Source organism: Diospyros lotus, chromosome 5 (genome assembly GCF_014633365.1).
Source record: "Diospyros lotus cultivar Yz01 chromosome 5, ASM1463336v1, whole genome shotgun sequence".
NCBI lineage: Eukaryota > Viridiplantae > Streptophyta > Magnoliopsida > Ericales > Ebenaceae > Diospyros > Diospyros lotus.
In genome coordinates this window covers 35607136-35621238 of record NC_068342.1, presented here as the reverse complement: position 1 = coordinate 35621238, position 14103 = coordinate 35607136, and the positions used below count along the sequence as shown (strand labels likewise).

Sequence of the window (14103 nt, the reverse complement as noted above, 5' to 3'; positions counted from 1 at the left end):
GAGCTCAAGTTTTGTTAATTTCTTATTATGTCTTTTAAGTTGTATAATTTTACTTATTGACCAAAAGACATAAGTGAAATATATATATATATATATATTTAAAAATCATGGGGATGGTGGAGTTGGTTGGTGTTGGTTGAGCCAAGGCGGCTGCCATAAAAAAGTCCACCCACCCGACAGCGGCGCTTCACAACAAATGCATATCTTAAAACATTTCCTATTTGTAGCTAAATCCAACTTTCTAGAATCATCAGCTGATGTATAAGTTCCAAAACTGAAAGATTCTGCATGTTAGTCAAGCTCTATAGCATGTCATCTCTCTTCCTCTCATATATATATATATATATAAATATAATATATGTTCATCCATCCACATAAAAGTGAGGCCGGCCATCAACTAACTTTCCCAACAAAAATTTGCTTAAGAGAGAGATCTAAAATGATGCCCTGTAAAGATTACAACTGCACAGTAAGAGTTGCAACTTGAGCAGGGAAGGGAGCTCGCGCTGGCTGCGTCCATTCTGAATGGAAATGAGTATCAGAAAACACATGCGAGTGGTGTATTTGAGATGCCAGAGGAATGTAAACAAGCAATTAGAGGAAGGACGTACCTGGAATATGATATTGGGCACTGTCTCAAGCTTCTTTCCTTGTTATCCTGAAGTTCAAATGAGAACAAAACTTAAGACATCTATTGCTTTCTTATGAGAATTATCCCAACACAAATTCTAAAAACTTAAGAGCCTGTGATTTGGGTACAGCTATATTATATCCTTGAGGTACTGATTCACTTAGATTTTGCTGATAAGCAATAAATAGTTAAGGATTTACTGTGTTGAAAACTTATATCATAATACCAGGACCCAAAACAAAAATTCAAGACTCCCTGCCGACACTGAAAACCTAAAGATCTCAAATCGGCTTAAAATCAAAAGACCAGAAAACCACATGGCGAGATTGAAATATTTTCATGGGTCAAGAACCGAGAATTTTACTCACCTGAAACAGTTTATGCCAAGTGCAGTGGTTATTTCATGAATCACTGACGTGGCAAAGTGCAGATAGAGTGTCACTGACAGCAGAAGAAGAATTTTATCAGCCACAAAAAAATTCGACATATGAAACAGAATGTAAGACACCAAGTAAGCCACAATCATGCAACTGACTCATTTGCAAAGAAGGTTCCTTTTATCAAGAGGTAGCCAAATCAAATCAAATACCAAAAATAGAACTTTTTAGAGATATTCAAGGCCAAAAATAATGAAAATGGTTTCTGTAAAAGATGGTAATATTAATGGATGCAACACAAACAAAGAGAGGAGTTTCTAGGAGTTGATCATATGCATGGATGCGAGGCCAATATCATTCATACCTGTGTATGCGCAATAACCAAGAAGAACCCAGTACTCATCAACTAATGGAATTCTGCCACAAATAAAGATTTTCATGAATGGAGAAAGTCCACAAGTTTTGGAATAGCCAAATGACATGCCAAAGTTAACAACTGTACTCTACCAATTATTAATTGGAACAAGTGAAGCCATAAGGAAATCATTAAGCTGCTAAATATCCAAATTACTACATACCCATCATTCAGTCTAGCTGTGAGAGCATTTGCAATAGCAAAGGGAAGGTAAAGAAGAGACTGCAAATGGAAGACATAATGTTACAATAATTTAACACAATCTATGGTGAAAAAGCAAATACTGGTCATTCATAGGGTAGCCTACCATGCACATATTAGTTTTTAAGCCCTTGGGTTCGTCACACAAGTGAGCCAAAATCATTCGTCCCTGCCGAAACAAGCTCTAGTATTAGATACAATATGACAACTTGATAAGAAGTTGTCACATACAGTCAACGCTGAAGAATACTGCAAATATTGCTCTACGACAATCTCAATATTCATATTATGAGAAAACAACATGAACCTAATAAGAAGTATAGTTTTTCTGATAAAGATTAACAAGAAGCACAATTAGCACCAGCAGACATGGCTTTGACTTAATGCGTTTTATAACAGAAGCCCAATTGGACGCTGGAAACAAAACTGTATATGGTAAACAATTCCAATAACTCAGATGATGGTTAAACAACATGAACCTTAAGACAGGTTTAGTGTTTTTGGTGAGATTAATGAGAAGTATAATTAGCACCAGTAGACATGGCTTTAATCCAATGCAGTTGAACAGAAGCCTTATGGTCACTAGAAACGAAAATAACCGACAGGTATATGTTAAGTTAAATAAAAGGGTATCTCAAAAGCAAGAGGCTCCTTCCTTTGTGAGGGTCAGGGGAGGCTGTTTTCTATGTAGCCTTACCCTTGTTTCGCACGACCATAAGATGAAAGCAAGTAATCAAGAGAGTGAAGATCAGAAGATCAAGCAAAGGCATTCCGTTAGTAAGTTGGCTCATGAGTTCCCAAGTTCATTCATTCAGGAGTGGAAGGCTCTCGATTGCAATGTTTCTTTATCTTACAGCATGTTTGGTACAAGGATAGTGGAGTGGTAATACCATTGTATTAATTTTTGGTATCCTATTGTCTGTCCCCTGGGATTAAATAAGCCGGCCAGGGGGGAATTGAAATTATAAATTGATTTGATCAATTTGCCCTCACCACATTCTCTCTCTCTCATCAATACCGGACCGCCATCATCCTCCCCTCCTCCTTCGCCGTCCACTGCCATCATCTCCTCCTCCTTCGCCGTCCACTGCTTTTCTGGTCTACCACCATCATCTCTTCCTCCTCCTCCATAGGCTTACTGCCACTGCTTTCTCACAACAGAAAAGCACCGCCACCATTCACTGTCATTGTGTGCACTGCCACCACCACCCTTCTTCCTCTGCCAGTGTCTCTTCCTCCCGATCCTCTCTTCTTCTCCCTCATATTCTTTGCAATCAACACCATCATTGCCACCGTGTCATCTCCTTCGTCACCATCCTATGATGCCTTCACCACTGCCACCATCATCGTTGACCCCTGCTCTCTCCCTCCTGCTGCCAGCTACCTCCTTTGTTGGTCCTCTTATCTTCTCTGCCATTTCTAACCAACCACTGCCTTCTAAATCTCCCTCTCCCCATGGTCACCTCTGACTTCTCAATCAGATTCTGGGTTTGATCACATTTGGGGGTTTTGATCAGATTTTGTTCTGTTGTGCAAAGGGGCAGTTTGGTCTTTTGGAGGCTAATATCAAGTAATACCTCATTTACATTTGGGAAATTCTATTTGCAGCCATGTGTTTTGCTCTCCAGAGCCACATTTTACTAAATTTAATACGACTAAAATAAGATAGAGGGAAAACCCAGTTTTGCCCTTTATTTGCAGCCATGGATATGTTCTTCTCCGTTCATCATCGCCGGCAGCTCTAGTTGCCTCTCTCGTTGGAATCGCCTGCCCATCTACTCTATCCTATCATCGTTGCCGGACTCGCCAGTTGCCTCTCTCGCTCGTCCATTTGCTCAGAGCACATGTTCATTGGCATCCGAATCCCAGGATTCGGGGATGTGAATGGTGTTTGATTCCCCGGGTTTGGAGTTGTTGAAATGCTTCTCCCAAACTCTGGGGTTCAGGAAAAATGCATTCTCCCAAATCCTAGGGTTCAGGAACCATTCGCATCCCCAAATCCTAGGGTTCGGACGCCAATGAACGCATGCTTCGAGCAAGTGGGCGAGTGAGTTCGTCGATAGATGCAAGAGAGGTGATTGGGGAGTCCGGCGATGACAATAGGATAGAGCAAATGGGTGGGCGATTTTGACGAGAGAGGCGACTGGAGCCGCGAGCGATGATGAACGGAGAAGAACAGATTCATGAATGCAAATAAAGGGCAAAAAAGGGTTTTTCCTCTATCTCATTTTAGTCATATTAAATTTAGTAAAATGTGGCTATGGAGAGCAAAACACATGGCTGTAAATAGAATTTCCCTTTACATTTTTACACACCAAGAATGGAAGAGTTCATACCTTCTAGTTATACCTCATTTACTAAACATAGAACAATACTATTTTATCCCATTGCTATTTAAGTCGTATACCAAACGACCCATTAAGGTATAAACAGAAGGCACATACAAGCTATAGAATAAGAGCTTGTTTGGTCATGCTGAGATGGAGGGAAAAAGCACTTTTTATGGTAAAAGTGCTTTTGTCTATTCTTTGTATTGTTTCGACAAAATTTATAAGTACTTTTAGCAACAGAAAAAGTAGTTTTCCTGCTGTACAATAGAAGCAGAAAATTAAATTAATAATAGAAAAAATTAACCTTAATGAATATATATATATATGTACAGACTTAAAAAAAATACAGTGGTGGCTGCTGCCGCAGTGAAACCCCCCAGCCATGGGCGTTTCTTCATCACCCCCATGGCTGAGGGCAGAATGAACCCCCAGCCATGGGGTTCCACAGTGGCAGTGTTTCCCAGCCAACACCACTTACTTTTTTTATGAAAAAAATATATATAATATGTATATAATACAAAAAATATATTTTCAATGCTAAAAAAGGTAATTTTTTTGTCATTTAAAATAATGTGTAATCATAAAAATTAACAAAAATAATTGAAAGCATTTTAGTATATACATAGTATTAACTATAAAAGTATTTTGTCAATATCCTTTTTGGTAATTTGATTACTAAAAGCATTTTTCTCATTCGTTGGCCAAACACATATAACAACATTAAAAGTGTTTCTAAATAATTTGGCCACAGGAGCATAAGAGATATATGGTAAGTTAATTAGGTAATTTAGGTAAATATGTTCCAATAAGCAGTAAGTCAGATTGCAACCATGACAGTGACATTGAACCTTAAAAATGCAAGCATTACAATCCAATAGGTAAAGAGAAATTCTTTGGACATTGTCTTGCTTTATCATTGTAAGTATTAGAGTATGCTAGGCACAATTCCCAGTCATCAACCTTCTAAAGACTATCATGGCAAGATTTGGGAGTACGATAACACATGTAAAGGGATTTCCATAAGCCAGCTGCATAGATGCCATATCTTGTATGAGTATAAAGGATGACTACAAAGTTGATTGACTGCCAGATCAGTGCTTATAAGATTGACTAAGAAAGAAGGAATACAAATTGGTTGAAGTATCAAGGCAGTTGTATGCATAAGTCTATATACATTCCAACTGCTGAAAAGTTATGTATTGAGAAAACCACTAGGCATGTTCCGAAAGGTATGTGGATACCTGGTACACTAACTCTGGTAGAGCTATCTCATTATAAGGGACACTTGCACCAAATTTTAGGGGAATCACTTAAGAATAACTTGCTATGAAAAATTTCCACTGTTATGTACCTTTTGGTCAGTGCAAATCATAGACTGGCAAAGCCTAAATTATGCATCTGATGCCTAATTTAATGGGGAAAATAGGGTATTGGAAATGTATTTGCAAGCTATTGCTTCTCAGTCACCTAAGCTATTGCCTCGCCTTATCTTGGGCAGAGTTATGGCACAATGCCTCTCACCATTCGTCCATCAGAATGACTTTCAAGCAATGGAAGGCCATGGTTGAGAAGTAGACGTTAAATGCTAGAGGGTAAATAATGATTTAGAGTTGTGGAGACGAGTTTAATAAATTCAGCAAGAATCAAATAAATTGTTAGATAATCATGTTGTCACATTCCAGGGGTATTTTTGGTTTTCTGTTTGTCACATGGCCAAGGGTAGCTAGGTAACTATGTTCCTATATTCTGTTGATATTTTCTCTTCTGTTTTTCCCTTTGTTGTCCTTTAGCTTAGGTGGTTACATTTTGTCTTTTCCTTTGTTGTCTTGTAGCTTAGGCAGTTGCTGATTGAGAGGCTATATATTAAGCCTCAGCTATAGGGAGAAGGCAGGAATGAATTGATGAACGTTCTCTAATTTCTCCCTTATGTTCTCTCTCCCTCTCTCTCTCATACTCCTTCTTGCCATTCTCTCCCCCAAATTCTTCTCTTAATATTCCAGATTTTCCTTTCATACCCTAGCTCATCTCTAAGGGTGCGACACATGTACTTCAAGTACACCATAACAGAATGGAGTGGCAAAGCTCATGAACAAGACAGTTTTGTAGAGCACAATGTATTGTATTTAATCTTAGTTTAGATGAAGATTTTTGGGTAGAAGCAGTTTATACATCCACCTATTTAGTTAATCACTCTTCATGTACACCATTCGATTCAAGACATAATTGCACGTTCAAATAAGCCTGATAATTATTCTAACTTGAAGATATTTGCTTTGTCCTGCTTATGCACATGTTAAAGATGACAAATTAGATCTAGATCTAGAAACTACAAATTTTTGAGTTATGCTAATTGGGTGAACCAATTAAATTAGAGATTTTTGATGAGTCTGACATTTAGCTTGAAAAATGATTTTTCTAGTTCTGTTGATGCAAATGGACAGATATGCAACATTTGGAAACTTCATATTCTTTGCCATCAGAACAATCTACTCAAGTAGTCTAGTTCATATCCAAAAAATTCAACTGTTCAGACAGATGATTTTCTAAATAAGCCATATTCAATTACTAAGGGCAGAAAAAGGAGAGCAATTAAGCAACTTTTGAGATATGCATCTTGTGCTGATCTGGTTTTGTTTATACGTTTTATTTTTATTTTTTTTGCATTGAGAGTTAGACATGAGACAAATAGTCAATGATCCTGCATCTCATTTAGAGGCCATCTCATGTGATGATTTTCCCAAGTGGCTAATTGATATGTAGGGGGGAGAGATAATTGCTTCACACGAATAGCACTTGGGATTTGGTGAAGTTGCACAAGAGTAAGAAGATTGTTGAAAATAAGTGGATATTAAAAAAAAAAAAGAGGAATTTCAGGTGTTGAAGATGCAAGGTATAAAGCATGTTTGGTAGCTAAAGGCTACAACTAGGTGAAGTTCTCTCATGTCGTTGAGCATTGTTCATTTGTTCTCTATGTGTTTTTGTAGAAGAAGGCACTGTAATTTCTTAGAAAACAATATACATGGGCTGTCCTCATATAGAGGAGAGGAGAGATAATTTAGGACACTAGGGCTATACACTTTAGGAAACTAAAAGATACATTCTATCTACAACCATTACTAAAAACAGAAAATATATACATTTTAGGAAAGCAAGAAACTTAGGAAAGCTAAGGATTAAGGAAGTTTCCTATGTGTAACTTGGGAAACTTCTTAATCAATCAAGGTAGATGGTGGCGCCTTGACTTGCTGTTGCCACAACCCTAGAAGCCACACACCATGATGCTCAACAGTCAACACGCCCCCACAAGCTGGCGAGTGGATGTCAATCATAGCCAGCTTGCTTACTAAATTTTCAAATTGAGGTCCCGATAGTTCTTTTGTCAGTATATCCGCTACTTGCTGATTGGAGGGAATGTAGGTAATTTGAAGAAGCCCGGAGTCCAATTTTTCCTTAAGAAAGTGTTGGTCAATCTCAATATGCTTTATCCGGTCATGCTGCACAGGGCTATGAGCTATACTTATAGCGGATTGATTGTCCTCCAAGAGTTCAAGAGGCCTTTGCACTGACACTTTTAAGTCTTCTAGAATGATTTGTAACCATAACAGTTCACACATTCCAAGGGCCATGGCTCAGAATTCAGCCTCAGCACTGGATCTCGCTACCACCCCTTACTTTTTACTCCTCCATGACACCAAATTCCCCCTGAGAAAGACACAATACTCTGTAGTAGATCTCTTATCCACCAGGGACCCACCATAGTCTGCATCAGTGTATCCTGTGATCTTCAAACCAGCCCCTAGAGTAAATAAAATGCCCTTACCTGGAGTTTCTTTAAGGTAGTTTAGGATCCTTCGCACAGCATTCATATGGTCTTTAGTAGGATTGTGTATAAATTGACTTATTAGGCTGACAACAAAAGCTATGTCAGGCCTTGTAGGAAATCAGAATAATTCTTCTTTAATTCATTGAATGTACATGGGAATCCTCTTATAGAAGAAAAGATTACAACATATGGAAACTATCTATAAGGAAACAATTCAAAAACAACAAAGAAAATACGCATTAAGGTACATATGGATAGAATTAGGAAGTTTCCTAAATGTGATTTAGAAACTATTCCTTAATTTAGGATTGAAAAATCTGCTAGTATCCTCGTGAATTAACATTCCCCTTCAAGTTGGAGAATGGATGTCAACCATTCCCAGCTTGCTTATTAAAATGTTAAATCTTTTCCCAACTAACCTTTTAGTCAACACATTTGCCACTTGATTTTCAGATAATACATATGGAATTCGAATTAAACCAGCACCCATTTTTTCCTTGATGAAGTGCCAATCAATCTCTATATGTTTAGTCCTGTCATGTTGCATAGGATTATAAGTAATGTTAATAGTTGATTGATTATCACAACATAGGTCAATAGTACCTTAAACCTTAATCTTCAAGTCTTCTAAGATAATCCGAAGCCACAAAAGCTCACACAATCCAAGGGCCATTGCCCTAAATTCTGCCTTTGCACTAGATCTTGCCACAACACTTTGCTTTTTACACCTCTAAGACACAAGATTTCCCCCAAAAAACACACAATATCCTATGGTGGATCTCCTATCAATTATGGAGCCACCAGAATCTGCATTAGTGAATCCTTGCACATTCAATTTAGTTCCAGCCTTAAACAAAATAACTTTACTTGGTGTTACCTTTAGGTAGTTTAGGATTTTCCTTACAGCTTGCATGTGTTCCTCAATTGGGCAATGCATGAACCTACTTACTAGGCTGCCAACACAAGCAATATCAAGCCTAGTGTGTGAGAGATATATTAGTTTGCCAACAAGTCTTTGGAACCTCCCTTTGTCTGCCATTTTTCCTTCTGAATTCTCTTGCAATCTGAGATTAGGATCCACAGGTATGCTAGACCCTTTTCCTCCTGTCATTCCTGTTTTAGCTAGAAGACCAAGAATGTACTTGTGCTGTGATAGAAAGATTCTAGCCTTCGAGTAAGCCACCTCTATTCCTAGAAAATATTTAAGCTGGTCTTTGATCTCGAATTCCTTTGCTAATTTCCACTTGAATGTTTGAAGAAGAGAATGTGATCACCTCTACTTTGGGCGTATCCCATAGACTTCATTGCCTAAGAAAACCCACCAAACCATACCCGGGGAGACTGTTTAAGCCCATATAAAGCCTTTTTAAGCTTGCACACTGTACCTGTGTCTCTTTCCTAAAGCTCATGGGGCACTTCCATGTACACCTCCTCTTCTAAATCCCCATGTAAGAAAGCATTCTTTACATCTAATTGTTGCTTTTTCCACCCAAAATGAGCTGCTAGGGATATAAGAATTCTTATCGCTGACATTTTTTTATCACTGGTGCAAACATCTCAAGGTAATCTATGCCATAGTTGAGTATAGCCCTTGGCCACCAGCCTGGCTTTATACCTCTCCAATGTGTCAGCAGCCTTATACTTCAAATTAAATATCTACCTGCAGCCAATTGGAGTAACTCCCTTAGGTCTAGGCACCAACTCCCATGTCTGATTTTTATTTATGGCATTCATTTCCTCTTGGATGACTTGCTTCCAATTTTGGTCTTTTAGGGCCTCCTCTACTGACTTAGGAATACCAATAGAGTCCAATGAGGGTAGGAAGCTTTTTGTGTTTTTGAGAGAGAGACAATGATAGGATGGGTAATCGGTCAAAGGATGCAAAGTAGAGCTTTTAACCTCTTTTCTCACAGCAATTGGTAGGTCTAGATCATCAAAAATAGGGCTGGAAAAAGATGAATCTGATGATTATGCAATTTCAATTCCTGGGTCTGATGTTGGTGAAGGTAGAGATTCCACAATAGGCTGCCTCCTTATGAACACATAGGAGAACCCTTGACCTAACTGGAGATGGAGGCCTTTGGACTGCTTGCTCAATACATTCCGTAGGTAGAGGGGTAGGAATAAGAGCTGGAAAAGTAGGGATAAGAGAAGAAGACAGCAAGAGAAGAGAAGTAGAACCATAACCAGGTAAAACATATGCCCTGGGAGCTGGTGTTAGGTTTGGAAAAGCATCAAAGGAGTCTTGGTCCTCATTTCCTCGAGGCTCCCCCCTGAGGACCAAGGTGTTGAGAGTCAAAAAAGGACTTCGATTCAAGAAAAGAGACATCTTTGGAGACAAAGAACTTCTTAGTTGGTGGGTGATAGCACTTGTAACCCTTTCGGGTTGGAGAATAACCTAGGAAAATATGGGATCAAATTTGTCTTGATGAATTTTGGGAATGTGTACAAAGCACACACAACCAAATACATAGAGAGGAAGAGGAGAATGAAAACAAAAATCGATAAAAAGTGAGGATAGGCATTGGAATGGGTTGCGGTGATTGAGGACTTTAGAGGGGACTCAGTTGATGACATAGGCCATGGTTAGAATAGTTTCAGCCCAATAGGTTTTAGGGACGTGATTTTGATGAAGAAGGGTTCTTCTAGCCACATTAAGAAGATATCTTATCTCCCCCTCTCAGCCACTCCATTTTGTTGTGGAGTGTCTATGCAGGAAGACTCATGAACCATGCCTTCTTGTTGGAAAAATTGATTCAACTGATTATTAAAATAATCCTTGACATTATTTGTTCTGAATTTTTGTATAGGTGTACCAAATTGAGTTGAAACCATTTTGCAAAAATAAGGCAAGATAGTTCTAATGGCTGCCTTCTCTTTTAATAGAAATACTCAACACATGTGAGTACAGACATCAATAAAAGACACAAACCATCGAGCCCTAGAACAATTGGGAATTTTGGATGGTCCCCAAACATTCGAATGAACCAAGGAAAAAGGTTTAGATGATAATTTATTGTTGATAGGATAGGACACTCTATGGTGTTTAGACATCACACACACATCACATTGAAACATCCAAGGATCGAAAGATTTAAACAAATGAGGAAACATAATTCTTAGTAAAGAAAAAAGAGGATGACCTAGCCTATAATGCTGAAGCCAAATAGTGGCAGAGGCTGAAACGGACTGAGATGAGCAAGTAATTGCAAGCTGCTTCTCCTTATGACGATCTGGCTTGTGTAGGATGTACAATCCATTGTGCTCCTCAGCCACACCAATCATCTTTCCCATGGTCATGTCTTGAAATTCACACATGAGGATAGATTTGAAGACCAATGCCTTTGCTAGCCAGTGGGCTGAAATGGCTTAAAAAGGATGCTCGGGGGTCGTCATGGCTTTACAAGACCAAGAGAATTGCTTTTGCTAGTGTTGTTTACCACTTATGGACAGCAAGGAACCGTCATATTTTTTAAGGTGAAGCTGCATCAGTGGAGTCCATTATTCATAGGGTCAAAACAAATGTATACAGAGTTATATTTTCTTTGTATCCGTCTATTTTATCCCTTTTTGAGACCATAGCTATGGGTCTTTAGATATTCCATATTTTTGTCGCGCCTGGGTTTGCCCAGTGTTATTGTATAGCTCTTTGATCATTTATACATATTTTCCCTTTGATAAAAAAAAGAAGAGAAAATCGCACGACAATTTAATTCCTTGGTTAGTTGATGAATAGATATAAGATTAGTGGCCAAATGAGGAACATGAAGGACTTGTTTGGCTGATAACAAGGGTCTAAAAGTAATTGTGCCTTAGCCAGTAATGGGAACAGTGGTTCCATTAGCAATAACAATCTGTTTAGGGTTTACAAGAGACTGATAAGTATAAAAAAAAGTCAAGTAAGGGGTCATGTGATCAGTAGCTCCTGAATCAAGAACCCAATTGGTATTCCTAGCAGTTTTAAAGGTAGAAAAACACTCAAAATGTATGCTTTTACCTTGCTGGGCAAGAGAGTAGGCCCCATCTTGGATTGTCCTTGGGAAGTTTTGAGTTTGATTGTCTCCTCTGCATTCAATTGTGCAAAATTAGATCCAAGAGATTCAGTTTTACCTATAGATTCAGCTTCCCCTTGGTCTTTGTTGGATAAATAGGCTTGAGTCTTGGGTGACATACCCTTAAATTTGCCCATCTTGCTCAACACTGCTTCTTTGCCATGAAATTTGAAGTAGTTATCCCTAGTATGCTTGGGCTTTTTGCAGTAAGTGCACCATAAGCCTTCACGCCTTGAATTTTTCATTGAACCTTTTGCCTTAAACCATGTCCCTTCTCAATTGCTTGACACCATGGCTAAGCCATCTACACTGTGATCTCCTAGCATGACTCCACTTATGTTTTCTTCACTTCGAACAATGGAAAAAACCTCATTAAGAGTAGGTAGCTTTTCCCTCCCAAGCACTTGGATCCTTACTTGATCATACTCTGGATTGAGCCCCACTAGAAACTCTACTATCCTGTCTCTTTCCTGAATTTGGTTAAGTGTGGCAGCATCCTTGCTACACTCCATTTTGATATCTTGATAGTGATCTAATTCTAGCCACAACCCCTTCATCTTATTGTAATATTCAGTTATAATGGATGCCCCTTGCCTTGTCCCACTAATCTTAGTCTTAATCTCAAAAATTACCGAGGCATCTTTGACCTTAGAATAGGTTTGCCCCACAGTCTCACAAATATCCCTAGCTGAGGTAAAAAACATAAAGTTTTTACTTACCTCCGGCTGTATGGCGCTCCAAAGCTATGACATGATTGATGAATCTTCAGTATCCCATGCTAAGAAGGTGGGATCTAAATCTTTTGGAGGGGTTCCAGTGAAATGGCCTAGCTTCTCTTGACCTTTGAGGAATGTTCTCACGAACTAGGACCACTGCAAGAAGTTTCTTCCATCTAGCTGGTAGGATGGACATGCCAGGCAGATCACTAACTCCTATTGACTGCTGATCACTTGGATAGGATTCAACAGAGGTCATGGTCGGAGTGGCTTCAGATATCTTCGACATGCTTTAAGTAACAGGAATTGAGTAGAACCCTTGATCAGATCTGAAGAAAGGAAGGCGTTGAACAGGAGAAAAACTGGAGATCGGGAAGGAATTCCATGGCCAAGAAGCAATGAAGGGTGCATGGCAGGAAAAGCAACAATGAAGGCTGTATTAGGGTTAAAGAATAAACAAATCTGAAACCCTAGAGGTGGCGGCGTAAAGAAGTGCAATGAAGGCACTATTAGGGTTTTGGAAATATTGGCAGTGGAAGGGAATGCTTTGCTACTATGTAGGAAATCAAAATAATTCTTCCTTAATCCACTGAATGTACACGAGAATCCTCTTATAGAGGAAAATATTACAACGTATGGAAACTATCTATAAGGAAACAATTCAAAAACAAAGAAGGAAATACGCATTAAGGTACAAATGGACAGAATTAGGAAGTTTCCTAAATGTGATTTAGAAACCATTCCTTAATTTAGGATTGGGAAATTTGCTAATATCCTCGTGAATTGATAGGCCTAGTATGAGATAGATAAATAAGTCGTCCTACCAATCGCTGAAACCTCCCTTTATTCCATTGCTTTGCCACTATCCACTATCATTCCCTTGCAATTTGATGTTAGGATCAACTGGAATTCTTGTTCCTTTCCCCCCTAGTAAACCTATTTCAGCAAGTAAGTCCAACACATATTTCCGTTGAGATAAAAATATGCCTTCCTGTGAGTAAGCCACCTTATGCCCAAAAAATATTTTAGGGGACCGAGATCCTTAATTTCAAATTCATGGGCTAAATTATGCTTCAAATGACTCTGTTCATCTAGATCATTTCCAATTACCACAATATCATCAACATAAACAAGAAGGGCGATTACCTTATCTCCTAGGTGCTTAATGAAGAGAGTATGATCCCCCCCGACTTTAGTGATAATCCAACGATTTCATAGCTTGTGAGAATAGACCAAACAAGGCTTGGGGAGATTGCTTGAGGGTTTACATACCTGCCTCGGCCCTGTTGTGGTAGGCTGAAACCCTAGTGACACTTCCATGAAAACCTCTTCCTCTAAGTCACCATGCAAGAAGGCATTTTTAACATCGAGTTGCTGCAACTTCCACCCATAATTAGTTGCCAATGCTAGAAGAACCAGGATAGTAGTCATTTTGGCTATGGAAGCAAAATCTATCCCATAGGACTGAAGCTAGCCCTTGCAACTAAACATGCCTTATACCTTTCAAGAGTTCCATCCGCTTTGTATTTGACATAAAATATCCACCGACATCCTACCA

At 38.8% G+C, this 14103-nt stretch overlaps 1 protein-coding gene across 3 annotated transcripts in view; it reads right to left on the bottom strand.

Annotated features, from left to right (window-relative positions):
- Positions 1-203: 203 nt before the first annotated feature.
- Positions 204-14103, bottom strand: part of LOC127801732 (choline/ethanolaminephosphotransferase 1) — a 46364-nt gene continuing 32464 nt past the window's right edge. For all 3 annotated transcript variants that reach the window (XM_052337102.1, XM_052337101.1, XM_052337103.1), the window contains 6 exons: positions 1731-1793; positions 1587-1645; positions 1373-1425; positions 1000-1072; positions 612-658; positions 204-521 (listed from right to left, as the gene is read on the bottom strand). In XM_052337102.1, coding sequence (XP_052193062.1) covers positions 637-658; positions 1000-1072; positions 1373-1425; positions 1587-1645; positions 1731-1793 — 270 coding nt within the window. In that variant the 3' untranslated portion in view covers positions 204-521; positions 612-636. The remainder of the gene's footprint in view (positions 522-611; positions 659-999; positions 1073-1372; positions 1426-1586; positions 1646-1730; positions 1794-14103) is intronic.